Below are 20042 nucleotides of genomic sequence, written 5' to 3'. Positions count from 1 at the left end.
TTTACACTATGGGGGTGGTCCTAGTAACAAATGGGGTTCAAAAAATGAAGTGACATATTTTGCCCCCCCCCTTCACTCCCTGGACAACCCTTTTAATGTATATATTAATATATAATATATATATTTAAATATATTAAATTCTAAATGAGCCGAGCCTGACGAGCTAGGCTCGGCTCGGCTAGTTAAGGATTCGAGCCAAGCTTTTTTCGAGCCCAGCTTCCGAGCCCGAGCCAAAATTGACACCCTTTGACACCCTTAAAGGTGGAAAGAATGCCTTTTCCTTCTAAGTTGAGTAGTAAGTGTAAAATAAGGAGAGGGGTGGCATTATCATAACGACAGTGAGGATCATCTAATCTGAGCCCTAAGGGCATAATGAGAGCAGAGAGGGAGTCAAGGTATTGTGGAACTTCCAATTCCGGCTCTCCCTCTGACAACGTGTCCTCGCCATGGCTATCCACCTTTCTACAACGTGTCCAAACTACATTTTCAGATTTCTTAAACTCAACCAAACCCAGCTTAACAAAAGCGTGTCGATATCAGATTTTCAGATACATCCCTCGCTCGGATCTCTCAACAATATCGTCTATCCTACCGGTAATTATACCCTATCGTTATTCATTTTACATGTCTTTTTTAATGCCTTTTTTCCCCAAATCTTTGCCTCATTCCCTGTTTGGTATCTACCCTCTTTGATTTTTTTAGGGTTGATTTGGAAGTAAGTCTTTTACTTGTCACTGTTATGGGTTTTGAGGGTTTCTGGCTTTCATATCAACTGCAATTCTTCATTTTAGGTTTAGGGTTTCTCGAGGTGAGTCACATAATTTCTAGTAAATCAAAGATGAGATCACTACTGAACTCGAGGTCGGTTTATCTTCAACTGGAGGGAACTGACGTATGAAAAATAAAAAACTCCAAGAGTCTACTTAGTATGAGTCTTGTTAACATTAGGAATTTGATTGACTTGTTCATTGCATGGAATTAGGAGAATCTGTAGACCATTTGCTTTTGCATTGCTGGTTTGCGAGAGAGAGAGAGAGAGAGAGAGAGAGAGAGAGAGAGAGAGAGAGAGAGAGAGAGAGAGAGAGAGAGAGAGGTATGATGTAGAATCCTCGACAGATTTGTATGACTTGGGTGTTCTCTCGCCAGCTATCTAATCATCTCGAGTCTTGGTACGCTCATGGTTTTAAGTTTTTCCAAAGTTTTCCCAAAAAGACCGAAATGTTTCTGTTTTCATCCCCACCAAAACAAATTCTCAATGAAATTCTTGAAATTTGACTGAAATGGTTGGACGACAAAACAAAATGGAAAGATGATTTGCATTTTGTTTTATTAATAGGCGACATCATTGAACTGCACATCAAACATAGTAACCGTATCTTATGCATGGGATGTCGGATCAGCATGTGACCAATAATACCCTCGTAACTATATGTGGTATTGATATTGAATAGAGCTGGGGTCCTTAGAGGGGAGACGGGTCATTGTACTCTCTTTTACTCCATTACGTTGTACTTCTTTATTGAGTTCACTGTTTCTCACATGTGCGACAACACATGTCATTTGGTGTTCGATGTGATTAAGCCATTGTGCATGACTTCCTTGCTTATGTCATGATTTCAAAGTGTGTATTTGTGCTTATTCTATCAGTTCCCAAAGTTTCGATTTTAAAATTTCATCTTTTACATATGTTTCCTTACGTTTCCTCGATTTTACAAGATTTCCACCTAAACCTAAATTGTTTCGTTTCTGTTCCGACTGAAGCGAAAATTTAAGACCTTGGGTACACTCTACAACGACGCAAGGATATTCTGGAGGGTGACGGTATTAGCAACCATTTGGGTGATTTGGAGAAAAGAAACGCTTACTTGTTGAAGAGTGTATCTCAAAGCCCTTTCTCTGCTTACATGAAGATTGTTTCCTTTGGCCTCTTGGGTGAGGGCATCCCATGCTTTAGCCTTTACTCTAGTTTGGACATAAGATGGTCCTGGAAAGAGATCTGTGAAATTATGGAAAAGCCGGAGCATTTGAACCCTAGATGCTCTCCCCTGATCCAGGGTTGCTAAAGATAAATTTCGACTGCTCCAGCATTGGAAATACCAATCCAGATGGGGTTGACTATCTTCTTAGAGAAGATGCTGAACACTTGTTGCGCCTTCTCTAGCCCCATTGGCTTTGAAGATTCTTATGAGGTTCTCTAGCCCCATTGGCTTTGAAGATTCTTATGAGGCGGATCTCAAGGCGCTTTTGCAAGCCGTCAGGATGGTGGATAGGTATGAGATGCATCATCTGATGGTTGGATGGATCACCTCCTCCCCTCACCCTTAGAGATTCACGGCATATTATGATGACATACAGGTTCGACTTGCAAGGGCTCAAGTTAGAGTACAATACAATAGCGAGGCGGACTACTTAGCCAGGGACGGGGTCAACCGAGACAGCTTGGTGATATTCGACTTCCTCCCTCCTTGGCCTCTACCTCTATATATCTTGTACCTATTGTTTATGCTTTCTTTGTGTTGTAGCTCCAACCTCCTCGGTCGGGCTCTTTAACATCCTTTGTTAATAAAATGTCTTTCTTTCCAAAAAAAACAATATTTTATTCTTCAGAGTATATTCTCAATCGGTTAATGACAGGATGATAACATGAGAACCCCAGGATAAGATAACATCCAAATGTGTAGCTTGTCAGTAATTTCTTCTTTGTTCTACTACAACACACATCTTTTTCTGACTTTGCTTTTACTCAACTATATAATTTCATGAAGAACTCAAGATTTGTTTATAAGAGTTGAGTAACCAAAGGCCATCATTTTTTGAAATTGATGCTATGCATAACGGTGCAGTCCATCGAATCAGACATACTTTTTTGGTACACAATGTTGCTAGAGCAATGACGTTCCAGCTTAATCAAAACCGGTTTTTATTTTCACGGTGTCTATCTGACAACTTTTTTTTTTTTTTTGAATGGAATCTGACAACTTTTATGTGCACAGGGAGCAGAGAGCTTTAATGTTTTGATTTCGATCTTTATGCAACTTGTAGATATGTTGTGTGCTGCACTTCATGAACTGGAGAGGAGGAGAAAAGAAGCTGATACAATCAGGTAATGGTGAACTTGATGGGGTTGCTTCTTGAGATGCTGACAAACATAAATATCTTGATTACACAGTCAATGTCTCTGTTCAAGTTTTTATGCCTGCTCGCTGCAAACACTGTTGGTCTTGTTACTCTCACATGGTTGGTGCTGGTGAAGACTATTATCAATTTCCATGTAGATGTATGCTGGAGGGTTTTGATTTGGACAGTTGCACTTATATCTCTACCTTTTCGGGTTTTGAATGCACTAGGAAGGGAGAGGCAGGTTAGTTGCTTTTTTTTTTACTTGAAGTACTTTTCATGTAATATATGAAAACTTTTTCCTTTTTTTTGAAAGGTTTAATTGTGTATGAGTTGAGAGTTAAGTTGAGATTACCTGGCTTTTGTTTGATATATCAGTATGTTGCGCCGCGTTAATAGCCATGTTATCCTAGTAAGCCATTTTGTTTGATATGTCAGTATGTTATGCCGTGTTAAATAGCCATGTTATCCTAGAAAGCCACGGCTATGCCCATGTTTCTGGAATGTCTTCTCACTACATCCTACTAAATCGTACTATAAAATGGTCATGTAATGTGCACTAGTATTATTCACCAAACCATCTTAATTTTTACGCGTGCAGGTCCTGTATTCCGTCAAAGTTGGTTGTATCTATGTATCTCATAGTTGTTATTCCGTTTCGGTCGCTATTTCGTTTTGGCCACCGAAACGAAATTTCGGTGGGATTTCGGTGCATTTCGGTCGAAACTTTTCGTTCACACAAAAAATATATTAAAAAATATGAGAAAAATCCAAAAAAATAAAAAATCAATAGAAAAAGATGAAAAACTAATAAATAGTCCAAAATATGTATCACAAAAGGCATATTCATTAGTTAAACACATAAAGTCTTGCACAAGTCCAACTGATAGTCTGATACATAGAAAAACATAAAAAAAAGAGATAAATGAAAGTGAAACATAGACAATAGCTAGTAGCAACAACTCTCAGTTATCATAACCCGGATGATCATACTCAATGTCTTCTTCGTCGTAGTCGTCGCTGCCGTCATCACCACTTGAACCACCAGTAGGGACATCTTCTTCAAGAGGCATGAGAAAGTCGTCGTCGTCGTCCCCGGCCCCAACCACAGCAGTAGGTGCTTCAAGATTTTCCCACCCAATGTCTTCCGGCGTGAATATGACATCTTCTTCTTCTGCAACCCAATCCATCATGACATCCAGATGGTCTATGCTCAAAGGGTCACTAGTGGTAGATGATTTCCTCAACAAGTCCCTGAAAAGGAAAACATTAAGTTTAATACTTTAATGTCAAAGGTTAAACTTAAAAGCTTAAAGTGATGAGGTGAGAGTTGAAAACATTATATTACGTTGTATACCTTTCTCGAAACTTAAGATTGTAATGGATAAACACCAAATCATCTAATCTCTGGTGCTCCAACCTATTTATCTTTGCAGAGTGAATGTGTTCGAAGGTGCTACAATTCCTTTCACACCCAGTCGCACTGCAGGTCTGACTGAGGATTCTGATCGCAAAGGTCTGTAATTCTTCCACGTCACCTCTGAATTGATTCCACCATGCAACTATAAAGTAACAAATAGTAAAGCATTATTTGTTGAGAAACTGAAAGTTAAAATGAATTATACTTAATTAAACAAACAACTCAAATATACCTGGTCACAACTTCGTTCGGTTGCGGATTGCAAGCTTCATTTCAAACATATCCTTATTCTCTCGATAATCCTCAATCTGATTGGTGATGAGGTCTTGTGTACCTTCATCAGGTACCAGTCGAGTGATGCATGCCAACAAGCCTCTGGTTACTTCACTGTGCCTAGAGAAGGTAGGAGTGAAAAAGAGAGCAGGGTTAAGAAAATATCCTGCTGCATGGAGGGGACTGTGGAGTTGCCTATTCCATCTTTGGTCGATGATCCTCCAGATGAGATTGTAATCTGATTTTCTCTTCAACCTCTTCTTGATGTTCTCTTTGGCCTTATCCATGGCCTCATATAGGTAACCCATCGCCGGTTTGTCCTGCCGATCTACCAAACGCAGCACTCTCACTAAAGGCTCGCTGATGTTTAGAATGTACTTGCATTGGTCCCAAAAAGATTTATCCAACAAAGTACTAACTACCCCTTTACTTAGTGGGTGTTGGACAAACCTACTAGTACTATACTCATCAGACACAAACATCTGCTGAAGTGCTTTCCGATTCAATATCAGACTTTGTATGCTAATGAAATTTGTAGCAAATCTGATTGCAGCAGGGCGGCACAACTCCTTCCCACTTGTGAACTTCTTCCTCATCAAATTCAAGAGGCTTCCATGGTTGTAGATGAATTTTGTAATCGTCCGAGCCCTCTCAATTGTGGTTGCTATGTGAGGAAATACAGTCGGTTTGCACAGATGCTCCAAGATGAGATCTAAGCAATGAGCTGCGCACGGAGTCCAGAAGAATGTACCAAATGCGGCTTCTATTCTTTTCCCAGCAGCTTTGTAACTTGGCTCACTGTCAGTTACAAATTGCACCATATATTCCGGATTCACCTCTCCGACAATCTTTTCAAAGATATTGTATAATTCATCGGCATTCTTCACTATGCCAGATGCATCAACGGATTTGAGGAATATGACTCCTTTAGGGCAGTACACCAAAAAGTTGATTAGGGAACGTTGTTTGGTGTCTGTCCATCCATCTGCCATAATGCTACAGCCAGTGTATCTTCATGACATCTTAATCTCCTCCAAGTAGTTGTTTACCTCATCCACTGTATTCTTCAAAATGGGACCCCTTAAAGCATGATAAGTAGGTGCCTTATAACCCGAACTCACGGCATTCACAGCATCAAACATAGGTTGCCAGAAAGGCGAATTGGCAACGTTGAAAGGGAGATTGGCATCGTAGCAAAGTATGCCAACCGCCATGTCTGCTCTATCCATTGTTTCTTTAGTAGCCAAAGCACTTTTAATGCTTGGCTGGGCTCCAGGGGTTGTTCGTGGTGCAAAGAAATTCCTGATCCCTCCTGTGATTCCCTTCTTCTTCCTTTTTGTACCACTCGGTTCTACAAGAACTTCCTTACCTCTTCGTTGAGGCAATTGTGTGCCAATGTCTTCTTCATCCTGCTCTTCTTTTTCGTCTGATGTGCCATAAAAACCTCCAACCTCTGCTCTGAATAGGCTCATTCTAGCCCTTTCTTTTCTCTTTGCATCTAAAAGTTGCTTCATTCGATATTTTACATCTTCAGTCACTTTTTTGCATGATGCTACTTCACCAGGAACAGCCGCTTAATGTTCTTTCAAGCGGGTTATACCTCCACCCGATATGACTTTGCCACAGAATATGCAAGTTACTTTATTTTTTGACCCGAAACCAATGTACCGTAAGCCCATGCCGGGTCATCCGATCTAGCGGGTGCCGAACCAATAGAGGATGCTCCTGCAGAAGGTCCCGAGCCCGACCCACTCATTCTGAAATGAAGTAGAAGAAGGGGAAAAATGAATTAGAAGAAAGAAAATTGAAACAAATTACAAAAAAATGAAGTAGAAGGGGACAAATGAAGTAAGAAATAAAAGAAAGGAAATGGAAAGAAATAAAGAAAACCTTGAGGTTGAACTTGAGTTGAAGAGAAGAAGAAAAAATTAGCCTTCACTCACTTGAAATAAGCCTTTGAAAATAGTCCTTGACTTCTTGTAGTGGTAAGTTGAATGTATGCCTTCCCTTTGCTCCAAAATAGACTTGGATTGAGTTGAAGAAGAGGGTAGACTTGTAGGAAATTTAGTAGAATAGATAATGTAAGTGAAAGTAGAGAAAGAAGGAGAATAACTTATGTGAAGGTGGAGGATAAGAAGGTAGGGAAAAGGCTATTTATAGAGTTTTTAATTGATTGTGCATGTAAAAATGACTAAAATACCCTTCCAAACAGCTATAAACGGTCACATTTTGAGGTTAAAATGGTCAAAAACCAAAAAGAGCCGTTCCAGGGGCATTGTTGTAAAATCTGCAAAAAACAGTCAAACAGTCAAACTAGCCGTTATAGCCAATTTCGGACGAAATCCGAAATTTCGGTCAATTTCGAACGAAATGACCGAAATGGAACGAAATTTCAGACAAAACGAAATTTTGTCGATTTCGTTTCATTTTCGGAACGAAAACGAAATGTTTCGTCCATTTCGGAGAAACGAAACGAAATTTATAACCTTGATGTAGCTTGATTGAAAATACCCTGCATACATTTTAGCAAGGTTTTAAATTTCGACCAAAATCTGAAATTTCGGACCGAAATTTCGATGGAGAACGAAACCAAAATTGAGTAAACCCGAAACCTTACCAAATTTCGACTGAAATTTCGATCAAAATTTCGTTTTCCCCGAAGGAAAATCCCAAAAAATCAGGAATTTTAATATTATTTAATATTCTCCCGAAATTTCGGGCGAAATTACCGAAATTTTAGGACGAGATAAAATATCACTCATTCGGTTTCGTCTGATTTCGCCCGAAATTTCGGTTTCGATGAGGACCAAAACGCATTCCGAAACTGAAATTTAAAACCTTGCATTTTAGTGTCTGCAAGTGCTACCATTCTGCAGGCTTTTGATGTCCAGTAGTAAAATGAGATTGTGAAAGCTACGAGCGTTGCCATCTTAACTTCCTCCTATTTCACAATATGGGCCTGTGTCATATTTTCTGTAGCACAAAATCCTTCGTCAACTGGACACCAAACAGAAGGGGGAAAAGTTTATTGACAAGTAAAATGGTCATATTAGTATCCATACCTTACCTTCCCTCTCCTTTTCCTTTTTAAATAAAGGAAGCTTCTTTCTTTTTTATTGGTAGGTAAGCTGGGATTGAACTTCGGACCTCCGAGTTGAAGTACTAAGTCTTGACTTTCGACCATTGAGCTGGAGTTTCAATCCCAAGCTTTCTTTTCTCTTGCTTGTAGGTTTATATAAATTTGTTTTTAAGTGATGTTGATGTTTCTGGCCAAGCCGACTGTTTCATTTGTTAATACTGGAAGTCTTATGTTCTTTTTTGAATGCCAATACAAGAAACAATAGGACTACTTTGTAGTCAATTAATGATAAAGCAGGATTTTTATTGACACTTTTGCCTGAACTCTTATCCATTTATCTGTTCTTAACAACTTAATTCACAAGGGTGGATGTTGGTGATTTACAGCTAGAAGTACATTTGAATGAGATGCAAATTCAGTTGGAGAGTCTTGTGTGGGAAAATAAGGAACTTGAAGAACAGTTGCAGATAGCTATAAAGGACCGTGCAATCATGGAGACACTATTAGCAGAGATTGAGGAGGAACATGATAAAGCTATTTCCCAAATTGATCTGCTGGAAAATGAGGTAAATTTTACCATTTTTATAGATCACAAAACAAGTTTTGCCCTACAGGCTGATTCATAGATGTCTTGAAAATCTAAAATCAAGGATTTCTGTTCATATAAACTGTTGTTTAACTTTTACTTAGAATTATGTATATTTAGAAAGTATGCTTTTGCGTTGGTGTGTTCTTGTAAGAGAAGAAGTTGCACTTTAGTTAAAAAGTACTTGTTGCAATGAAACTAACTAGATGGAAGGAGAAGATGTGATTGAAGAGAAGAAACTTGTTATCTTGACACAGAACAAAGGCCAAGTTGTTGTACTACTCAAATGACTTCAAATTTCACTCAAATGACTTGTAGTCGAAAAAGATACAATGCCCAAATTATAGGCTACATTTCAAATCCATGCTAACAGCACTTTTTTTTTTTTGGTGGAAATGATGATATTTTATTAAAAGAAAGAGAGACGGTAGTCGAGATGCTTGGGAGTACACCAAAAGAAAAATAGGATAAAAAACAACAACAAAATAGTCAAGGGAGAAGATAGTAAAAAATCTCATGTGACGGCCTTTCAACACCAGCTCGAGTGAGGCGGTCTGTCTCCCCATTGGTCAATCTCCCAAACATGTTGGAATCAGATGGTGCGACCCTCCACCCGGCCTCGAATCTCGTTCATCATCTTTGTAAACCTCCAGTTGATGACGTTGAGGGAATCTCCTGCAACAAGGTTATCCAAATTTTTTCTTTCTGTGGTCCGAATGCCCTGCAATAATGCCTTCACCTCCACCTCGTTCGAATCCTTGATTCCTATTGGGCCAGAAAAAGCCCATTTGGTCAATCCAGTCTTGCTCCAGTGCAAGCCTGGGCAGGATTGCCCATGCTCGAGATGTCAAAGTTCAACTTCAGCCAGCCCGAGTCACGGGGCGACCATCTGGGGGTGGGAATCTCCGGCCTTTCTTTTCTAGCACAAATCTCTTCCAGCACCATCTTGGATCTGTGTCCGAATACATCTTGAAGCTAGGGAGGATCCTAGCCCTAGAAATAGTCAACGAGATAATCTTTGAGTAGGTAAGAAGGGCAACTTTGACAACATTCTTAAACATGCAGGCATTCCTTTCTTTCCACATAACTCAGATAGCGGCCAACAAAACAAGCTTCCAAAGAATCATTACTTCCCTAGGCCAAGACATAAAGAACCAGCAGTCAAGGAGAGAAACCTGACATAGTGTAGGGGAAACCTGCAATAATCCAAATCTCTTGAGGATTCGAGCTCACACATCTCTAAAGAACCTACAATGGATGATCAAGTGGTCCACAGTCTCTCCAGCTTCTACACAGAAGGCGCAATAGTGGATGAACATATGACGATGGCGGAGATGATCGACTGCCTGGATTTTGTCCTGGAAGGATCTCCACCCTAAAGTGCAGACTCTAGGTGGTGACGTGCTGGTGCTGGAACACTCCGATATCCCAACTCTGGCTAGCTGCAAGGAGATATAGCAAGAAGCTTAGTCGTGAATTGGTGATAAAAAAGACTTTATGATGGGAGACCCAGAGGAGTTCACGATCCAAACCTTTTTATCCTTCTCATGCTTCCAAGCTGTGAGTGAACTGCGTTTCCTATCCAATTTCCTATCGAAAAAGTTTTGCCTAAAATTTATCTTCGATGATACTCAATCCGACTACCCCCCCACCCTAAAAAAAAAAAACCTGCACAAATGCTTTCGAGGCTATACGAAAGAGATCTGGGAATAAGTCCTTTAGCATCATTTCCTTGCACCATATGCCGTGCCAACACGACTCCAATGTAAATTATATCTTGATGCCTTATAAAAATTTGTGCTCTTGCTTCAAAATGCCCCTCCACGCTGGCAAAGTCTCGTATATATGCTTATCCTCGAAAATCCAGTTACCCGTGCAAGCCCATGATTATTTTCTACCACCCTGGTCCAGAGTTGGGTCCTTTCCTCACCATATCTCCACAACCACTTTGCCAGTGTCGCTTTGTTTACTATTCTCAATTTGCATATCCCACACCCTTCGACTTTGATGGTCTTCAAACCTTCTCCCAACTTTCTCCCAACTGACCAACTAGATGCATCTTCTTATCTTCATAGCCGCACCCCATAATATGTTCCCTTGAATCCGGTCCATTCTTTTGATCACAATGGTCGGGCATCTAATGAGGGAGAGATGATAAATGGGGATGATGATGACTAGCACCGCTTTGATTAAGGTGATTCTCCCCCCTAAAGATATACTAGGTTTCTTTTCCACATAGACAAGTCTCCTTTCCATTCTTTCCACTATTGGATTCCAGGCTCTCTTCTTGGGCTGTCCTTTACTGAGAGGGCGACCTAAATACGTTGGAAAATCTTTAGTAGAGCATCTGAGTAAACCACATTTTCAAAAAAAAATAAAATAAAATCCAAGTAAGCCTGCCGTCCATAGAACATCCCAGTTCACCACTTCATAACAACATAGAACGGACTTTAGTGTCAATATTTCCAAACCCCATGAGCCTAACTAAAGATGAGGGTGTTGTTTGGTGACCTACATATGAGAAACTTCCATATCCTGAGCCCTTAGGTGAAAACCTTCAATCAGATCACATCTTCTTGCTTTATCCGGCATTCTAGTGATCTTCTTTCTTTATCCAGCATTCTACTTGAGATTACCCACTACTACCACAAAGGAAAACATGAAAGAGGGTTACCTTGTCTCAGACTAGGCGAGGGCTTAAAAATCATTTGGAGGATCCATTAATCAATTGGACGCCACACTTCTTGTTATCCAAGCTTGTCTTCTATCTCCAAAACCCATACACTCTATAAGGTAATCCTAGCAATCCCACTCGGCTCACTCATAGGCCTTTTCCATATCCAACTTGTAGACAACACCCTTTCTCCCTGACTTGGAATTGAACTATCAAATGCAAAACATAAATAAATTAAATGACTTGTACAATTCCAAAATAAAAAACTAAGTCCCAAGAATATAATAATAAACTCCCAACAGAGTAAATATCTAATGTAACAAATTCCCAATGTAGTAGGGCTCAATGTAGCACGTGGTCAAGCTTAGAATTCCAACAGAACTAAAATATTGGATATAACATTGGAAATTGTTTTTTAAATAGCACACCTCTAAATAGTACAACTAATCACCATCTCTTCAAAAAAAAAATTTACTCGTTACATCTTAAAGAAGTATGTTGATATGACCAGTGACATCGATGTACACTGCTCCTCGTGCTAAAGTGATATAACATTTTTTTATATGGATGTACATGGCCAGTGATATGGATGGACACTGGTCGTCTTGCTAAACTAGAAAACCTAAGATCAATATGGTTGCCTTTTGGCATGTGGGTGCATCAGAGCGGGACGATAGTTGTTTTCAGTCCTGAAGAAAAAAATTCAGTGTTAAAGAAATATAAACATGTGAAGAGCAATCCTCAGAATAACCACATCCTAGGCAAGCTTTCATCACCCGACCAGAAAATCACTGCACAGTGCCCAGACTTGCATGTTCTTGTAAGTATTTTCATATTACTCTTGTTTAGTTGTTTTGTAGTATTAGTCGGCATATTCCTTCCTTTATATGAAATAGGTTCCATGTTACTCTTTGCATGGAATTATTTTATTTCGTCACAAGGCTATTTTAGGTGTTTTGATTGCCTTCGTGAGAATGTTAGCCTATTTGTTCTTTGATGCACATGTTTAAGGAGGCCAACCTATTGGGAGTTGTTCACAATGGGGGTAGAAATCCTTGGATAAGTTGTTCCCGGGATTGGCTATCATGCTTGGAAAAGTTTATCTTGAAGTTCACTGTTAATGAGTTATATTTTGGTAGTACTTTATCCAAGAACTTGCTGGTTTGAACTGTGGATAACAAGTATAACAAAGGATGAAGTAAACTCTGGCTTGCTATCCCCGTAAATGGCACCATTGGATCTGACTTTACACTTTCCAATGCCGTGTTGTTTAAGAAGATTGGAAATTAAATTGTTGTGCGCGCTACTGTGGTTCTATTGCTATATTTTTATCCACGCCCGTTCTATTCAATGATCTTTTCAATACCAGATACATGTGAACATGTTCTTCTCTGCCCATTGCTGGTGGATTTGGTTTGGGGATGCAGTTGCATTCTGCCATGGACTTCTGTGACAATCACAAATTTAATTATCACCTTAGTGGGTGCATGTGCACTCAAGCATGTTAGTGAATAAGGGCTGTTTGATATGAGTTATGATACAGAAAGGTAATATGTTTGTAAATGAAACTGCACACAACTAGAGTTAGTAGTATTGGCATAACTTGGGTTTCCAAGTTTTGACACTCAACATACATTTATTATGCAGACTAGGCTGGACAGATTTCCAAGATGAGAGTTTTGACCTTTTAAAACTATATATATAATTAATATATAATTAAGTCAGATTTCTGTTCTCTGAAGACTTTTAGACTTTACAACCTAGAATACTACCTTAATACTTTACTGAAGTTTGAAATAGCCTATGGTCTTAACAGTTGCAGGATCACTTTACTGAAGTTTGAAATAGCCTATGGTCTAACAGTTGCAGGATCTGAAAGATGAAAATCTTCAACTTAGCGAAATGAAGGGAAAAGATGTCTGGAATTTCAAAGCCCAAGACAACATCGGTGGGACTAACGTGTCTGATAGCAAATCTGGCATTCCCCTTGTAGCTGACTACAGTGCTCCTCCATGGAAATCTGGTTTCGATGGAAGTCGTGCGATCATCGAGGATCTCCTACTGCACAGAGATGAGTGGGTTGACGAAAGCAGAGGTATTCATCCAAATCCGGTTTTCTTAAAACCTGGGTCAAAAGCAGCTCGGCCTTATCCATTTTCCCCGCGAGTCGTCTCTAGAAATCTCATGGTCGATGAGGCATTGGACCGACGTAGGTGTATCGCACTTTCACAGAGCCTTTTTAGCACGATGCTATCGCTCTTGGTTGGCATAATAATTTGGGAGGCCGAAGACACTTGCATGCCTCTCGTAGTAGCACTCTTTACTGTGGTTGGTATGTCTCTCAAGAGTGTAGTCCAGTTCTTCTCTACCATAGAGATCAGACCAGCTTCTGATGCCGTGGCCTTATTGAGTTTCAACTGCTTCGTTCTCGGCATGCTCACCTCTCCAACCCTGCCTACTGTGGTCCGCATGTCGAACCCGCTGGTTTTAAACTTTGCAGATCGGATGGCTGGCTTGCTCGGTTTTTTCTCTTAGCAGAGGCTATGGGCCAACTTGATCTCTCGAGTTTGCTACCATTCTCTTTTTGGGTGGGGGTTATGAAATCTCGCGAGGAGTTTCGTGGGAGATTTTGCCTGTTGCGTAATCTTTGTATATTACAGCTTTTAGAGATTTGAGTTCTGGTATTATTTGATATGTTTGTTGAAGCTTTACTGTATGAAATAACCTTAGAAGTTTGTTGAAGCTACTGTACAAAATAACCCTGGATGTTTGTTGAAGCCTTGCTTTATAAACTTTAGATGTTTTCTCAGACAAGAAATTCTATGTTTGCTTCTTAGGAAGCTGTATAGACGATCAATGTAACCACAGAATATCTGAATTGAGGTATTTTCTGTGTCACATGGTTATGTATAATTTCAATGCATGTATGGTTGATGTATCTCGGCATGTTGGACGTGTGATATGATTTATGTCACTTTCTAAGCTTTCCCAAACTACAGTAAAGAGCACACAACCCCTGTGTGAGGTGTAATCTTTGTATTATTGTTTTTCTCATAGTGGAAGACTGTTTCTCGCCCGTGGATGTAGGCTTGGCCGAACCGCGTAAAATCTTGGTGTTCATCTCGTGGCTTGTTTTATTTTCTACTTTTTTGTTACTTTGTGCATGCTCGGATTGGATTTGCCCAGTGGATTTTCTCAACAGCACGAGGTGTAACAACTTCTTGGATTTTGAGAATTGATTTTCTCAAAATCTAAATCAAACAGGTCTTAGGGTTCAATAGTTATAGTGAACTTTTCATTATAAGATTCTAAATAACCACACAATCCAAGTTTTCCAAACCATCACAACCCCAAGAACAAGCCTATTATATGAAAATTGTAAAAAGGATAAAGGAAAGAGACAAAAGAGTCACACAATCTAATTACACGATACATAGCTTCAAAGGGCAGAAATAATGAAGTTGGAGTTCCCATCATAGACCTTCTCCTTAGGTTCAGAAATCATAGCCTCAAGCTCAACCATGAACCTCTCCATAGCGGGCCCCGGCAAACAAAATGGCACAACAATCCCATCCTCTCCTTTCCCATTCTTAAACGGAATATAAAAACTTGCCACCCCCGGAATTGCCCCCACACCCCCCTTAGCTGCCCCACCATAAACAGGCTTTCCCCATCCAAAATCCACGTCACCAAACCCAGATCGTCTCAAATCCGAAACCAAATACGCGCGTACAACCGCAAAGTGGGGCCTACCTTTAAGCACCATTAAATCTGCCACAGATTGCATATACTCCTGACTCACCTCCCCCTTAGCCTTTCTCACTAATTCCAAAGCGTAACCCAAAGGATTCTGACACAAATTCCCAGCCTTTGATATTGCTACTGGGAACGCAAACGCGTTACCAAAGTAACCTTCTGGTAACGGAGGGTTGAAAATAGAACGCGCGTTCACAATACATATAATTCGGACGTCCTCGTCTGGGTCCGGGCCTAGGGCTATGGTCCGACAACGCCAGATACAAGCGGTGAGGAGCTCGAACGAGGAGCACGTGCGAAGGTGGGGTGGCACGTGTTTTCTGAGGGCTGAGATTTCACGTGGGCCGAAAAAGGAGGAGCGGTGGGCCATGTCGTCTAGTGGGATGATGGTCCCTTTGGGGTCGTCTACTTGGTCGTATTCGTGGTGCGCGTGAGTCACGTGTGGTGGGTCACGTGCGTTTAAGAGTTCTCGTTTCCACACGGGTAGTACGGAGGGTGTGTGTGCGCCACATGCTATTTCCCCCACCGCGGTCATGAATTGGACGAGCCCTGATGCGTCGCTCATGGTGTGGTTTAGCCGAAGGGCGAAGATGAAACCCCCACACCTCAGCCGGGTCACCTGCACATGCCACGACCACACAATCACAATCAATCTTCTACCATATATAATACTTATCTTAACCAATGGTCAATAGTGAATTGGGATATACTACACAAATTAGAGAATTATATGAAAAAATCCGTATGAAGTGATCTGATAATTGGATTATATGTTGGCTAGGGCCCTCAATTTCTAGTAGGGACATGAGCCTAACGAAATGCCACGCTATATGGCTTAGGATCTTGTGTCGATGTCAAATTTTGGAGTGTCCCACCCAAGATGGGACACCCAATTAAGAGACGGATGCATGTGTAGACTGGTAATGGATCGCCCACTATAGAAGTCAATTATTTTGATTAGACCAAACAATGATAAAGATGGTAACACAGGAGTCTCAGCTCTGAGCTATGGCCTATATCAAGCAGCTAAAAGATTGGCATTATTTTCGACATGCTTTCGAGGAAACAAGTTAGAGTTTTTCAAAATCATGCGTTTTATGGTCAAAATAAGTTTTGGAAAATGTTTTCTCAAAGTTGTTTTAAGAAAGAAAAACTCTTATTTGAAAATTTTGCTTTTGGAAAGAAGGTAGAAGTGCATTGAAAAGATAGTCCTACATTACTTTGGAGAAAAGTTGGATATTGGTATATATTACTTTACCCATTCCTTTCTGTTGCTTTATTGCACAAGGGTTAGCCATGGGTAGACCTACACGACAGTTCGCACATGCGCGCGCGGCGTGGGCTATAGGACACTAGTGGCACTTTTTTAGGCGCACGACGCATCTTTTCTGTCCCACCAAAGTCTTTTCTTTATTGTTTTCATTCTATACTGTTTTCATTGCTATTTGTCTAATACCAAAGTCTTACTGTTTTCATTGTTATTTCTCTAATTACCAAAGTCTATCTTTTCTGTCCCACCAAAGTCTTTTCTTTATTGTTTTCATTCTTTACTGCTTTCATTGCTATTTCTCTAATACTAAAGTCTTTTCTTTACTGTTTTCATTGCTATTTCTTAATTACTGTAGAAACATTAATTAACAGTAATTAGACTGATTCTCTGAGGCTTATTATTCTCTACGGTCATTTGCGTCGTCAGATTTTAGTAAGAAATTCCTATTGGCTTCATTGTATCTTGAAGGTAGTTCGCGGATCGCCTTTGCACACTTCTAATAGGGGCGAAATCAATCTTAAGGTAAGTGATTTCGTGCCTTGAAGCAAACTCGTTTCTAATTTTTCATCTCCAGCAGATACAATTATCTCCAACACAACACAAGACAAGGAGCTCGAAATATCATCATGCGGGATTTCTCTTTCTCAAACAAGACGACAATGTAAAAAGCAATGTATATGTCCAATAATTACTGTATCCCAAAAGAATAAAGGCATAAAGCTATGTAAATCACTACTTGCTATAGTGGAGCGGAAGAATAGCAAAACCCAAAATCCAAAGGGATATGCTAGTGTCCATGGCAGAAGGCACTTCGCGGATGGTCTGTTGCATCTGACAGCAGCCACACAGGCTCACTTTTCAGCAGATTTTGTCTTCATTCACAAGGTGGCTGTTGTCAGATGCAGCAGACCATCCGTGAAATGCCTTCTGCCGATGCTAGCATATCCCAAATCCAAAATACCTACAACCAATTAGTTTACGGGTTTGCAAAATTGTAACAGAAGAAGAAAACTTGAGTCAAAACTCAAACTTGAGAATTTTAATTCATTCATCAAAAAAGTTAATGAAAGAATCACACAATACCTGAATCAAAAGCAAGGGGCAGTTGAGGACCCCGCCCGAACCAGGAACATCATAGAGAAGTTCTTCGAGGCAAGGGAAGGGTGGTTGCAAGGCTTCACCGAACTGCTCTAGACTCACATCCGCATCTGCCTCTATGAACAAGACACCCTCGCCGGTGCACTCAACCATAAGCTTCCGGCTGGGCCCTTCCCTAAGTCTACCCGCAAACGGGTAGTAGAAAACAAGAGCCTTCGCGAGTGCGTCTCTCACTACTCCAACCGGGTCTCGCCCTTCCATTCTTGTGTCATTACGGTAGAATTGTATGACTGGAATTTGGAACCGCAAGCCCTCCTGGTCATCGATGTCCGAAAGGTGCTTAAATTCATGGGGTGTAGGCTTAGCCGGAGCGACCAACATGGGTTCGCGCCGTGTTACAGAGAATACTAGAGAGGATGCCATTACAGTGGGGTGTTTCAGCGGAAACAGGGGGTGGTAATTTTAGGTGGCTAAAGAGAGTGAGGGAGAGATATAAGTGTGTGTATGTGTGTTTCTTTATGGTTGCTTGGGGCATGGATTTATAGGGTGGAGGAGAGAGAAAAGTCAGGTCTAAATTAATTGATTCAACCTTTTTTCAGTTGCGAATGGCGATGGAGTTGTAGTGTAAATTTCTCGGGTGCTGAGACGAAAATACGTATTGAGTTTTTTCGATGTTGACTCGCTTGAACTGAATGGCTTGGTAGCCAACTTAAGCCAATTAATTATCAGCTTTATTATTGAGTCATTATCTAGGACAGGACTAAAGTCACTTCCGTCAATATAAAGGAAACAAGGGAAAATTACATTTACACCCCCTCTTGTTTCAGACACATCCACTTCTACCCCTACAGTTTAAAATGTGACAACTGCACCTCCTTTAGTTTCAATTTGTATAAGGTAGGCCCTCTCAGTTGACGGTTCGTCCACAGATTGTAGGGTTAGGATGATCTTATACAAATTGAAATTACAGGGGGTGTAGTTGTCACGTTTTAAATTATAGGGGTAGAAGTGGATGTGTCAGAAACTAGAGGGGGTGTAAATATAATTTTCCCAAGAAACAAATATCTCAAGAGGAATGACAGAATGAATGGCAGGAATGATAGAATGAAGGGCGCCTTGCAAAATCCAAACTATAAGGGCACTCCCATTTGTCCATCTTAAGAAAGTACATTTATGATGGCATAGAAAAAATTGGAAATGGTGTTTACAAATAAAATATTAAAGAAGAGAAAAGTGTTCCTGCGCTGCAGCGCAGGGACGTTAACTGCGCTTAAGTGGTTTATACCACCTCCCATTGGTTCGTTTAGCTGGTCCATCTTTGCGGGCTCAGAAAAAGCGATCAATGAGAGGCGTTATAAACCACTACAGCGTAGGGAACTATCTCATAAACACTTTCCTCATTAAAGAAACCATAAATGTACTTCGTTGCAAAGGACCAATGGGAGCAGCCCTTGTAGCTTGTTTTTGCAAGGGGGCCCTTCATTTTATCATATCTAGAATCTCAATTATCTAAGGCTCCAGTTCTCTGCACGACCGTGTTTTCATAATGGCACGAACTTACCTGGTTTTACACTTTTTAATTGGATGCTTAGGGGCCGTTTGGATACGCAGATTTTAGAATCCATGTTTTTAGTTTGAAAATAGTGTAAAAGAGGGTATGAATCAAGCTGCTGGATGCTGTCCTGGCAGCGTTTCTTGGGTTTTAAGCAAGAAAATCAGGTTTTAAAAATCTCTCCTACATCCTATGATTTCTAAAACCTGAAAATATGGGAGGGTCTGCTACTCTCTTGCTGATGGAAAGAAGGGAGAGAAGTCAAAAATGAGTAAAAAATGACGGCCGGTCATCTTCTTCTCTTGTCTCTAACCCTCTTTTACACTGTTTTCAAACTAAAAATCTGGATTCTAAAATCCGCGTATCCAAACGGCACCTTAGTGTTTTTTTGGGAACAGTCGCAGCTTTTTGACAGCTGGTGTAAAACAAGATGAGTTCGCTCCATTATTAAAACATGGCCATGCATATATCATTAGCCTTATCAAATTGGAAAGTGTGAAACAACCAATTACTATAAAAGCTTAAGAGTTGGTGTCATTTACATGTGGTCCCTCTTTGTTGAGTTGGTCGTAGATCATGTGAAACAACCAATTACTCTAAAAGGTTAAGTGTTTAGAATTACTCGTTTGAGTTGGTGTTATTTAATCATTTAGACTGACATTCACTACTAGCTCCTTCCTAAAAGAGATTTATAGGGCCACTTTTCTTATAAACCCGGAATTTATCTAGGAACCCGGGTTGGCATCTTAAAATTTTATTAATATATGTGAAATAAGACAGTTACAAAGGGGACATAGAACCTCGTCTCTAACCCACCTGGATAAAAGGAGAAAAAAAAGTGAAAATAAGAGACCCTTTTATCCCTGAAAAAAACAAACGAACCTTTATTTGGTGCAAAATTGTGCGAAATTAAGGAATACATAATTGGCGGTATCTGACCGCTCTACTAGAGTTCTTGGGGCTACTTATTTACTATGTACATAAGGGTGTCAATTTTGGCTCGGGCTCGGAGGCTCGGCTCGAATCCTTAATGAGCAGAGCCGAGCCGGCTCACCAGGCTCGTTAAGCTTAATGAGCCGAGCCCAATTTAGGCCAGGCTCGGCTCGGCTCGGCTCGTTAAGAATTTAATATATTTAAATATATATATTATATATTAATTTATACATTAAAAGGGTTGTCCAGGGAGTGAAAGGGGGGGGGGCAAAATATGTCACTTC

At 40.3% G+C, this 20042-nt stretch overlaps 2 protein-coding genes across 15 annotated transcripts; one reads left to right on the top strand and one right to left on the bottom strand.

The window, feature by feature from the left end:
* The first annotated feature begins 318 nt into the window (after positions 1–318).
* On the top strand, positions 319–14087 carry LOC143879881 (uncharacterized). 14 transcript variants are annotated; one of them, XM_077382643.1, is made up of 7 exons: positions 456–594; positions 1762–2270; positions 2356–2442; positions 3043–3103; positions 3276–3361; positions 8276–8455; positions 13013–14087. In XM_077382643.1, exons 4-7 carry the CDS (start codon positions 3064–3066, stop codon positions 13682–13684), a joined length of 978 nt encoding a protein of 325 aa, XP_077238758.1. In that variant the 5' UTR covers positions 456–594; positions 1762–2270; positions 2356–2442; positions 3043–3063; the 3' UTR covers positions 13685–14087. The 14 variants fall into 14 exon arrangements, with proteins under 14 accessions (XP_077238653.1, XP_077238758.1, XP_077238684.1 ...); XM_077382569.1 differs by having other exon boundaries at positions 2994–3361; XM_077382613.1 differs by having other exon boundaries at positions 2356–3103.
* Positions 14088–14416: 329 nt separating this feature from the next.
* LOC143879875 (HXXXD-type acyl-transferase family protein) lies at positions 14417–17842 on the bottom strand. Its single transcript, XM_077382530.1, has 2 exons — positions 17259–17842; positions 14417–15524 (listed from the first exon to the last, which is right to left on the bottom strand). The coding sequence occupies exons 1-2, from the start codon at positions 17694–17696 to the stop codon at positions 14589–14591; spliced, it is 1374 nt and encodes a 457-aa protein (XP_077238645.1). The 5' UTR covers positions 17697–17842; the 3' UTR covers positions 14417–14588.
* Positions 17843–20042: the final 2200 nt, after the last annotated feature.

The sequence above is a fragment of the Tasmannia lanceolata genome, unplaced genomic scaffold, assembly GCF_043159265.1.
Source record: "Tasmannia lanceolata isolate RefF3 unplaced genomic scaffold, GAP_Taslan_0.1 ptg000002l, whole genome shotgun sequence".
In the NCBI taxonomy this organism is placed as follows: Eukaryota; Viridiplantae; Streptophyta; class Magnoliopsida; order Canellales; family Winteraceae; genus Tasmannia; species Tasmannia lanceolata.
The sequence above is the reverse complement of the archived record's forward strand: the minus strand, read 5'-3'. Positions and strand labels throughout refer to the sequence as shown.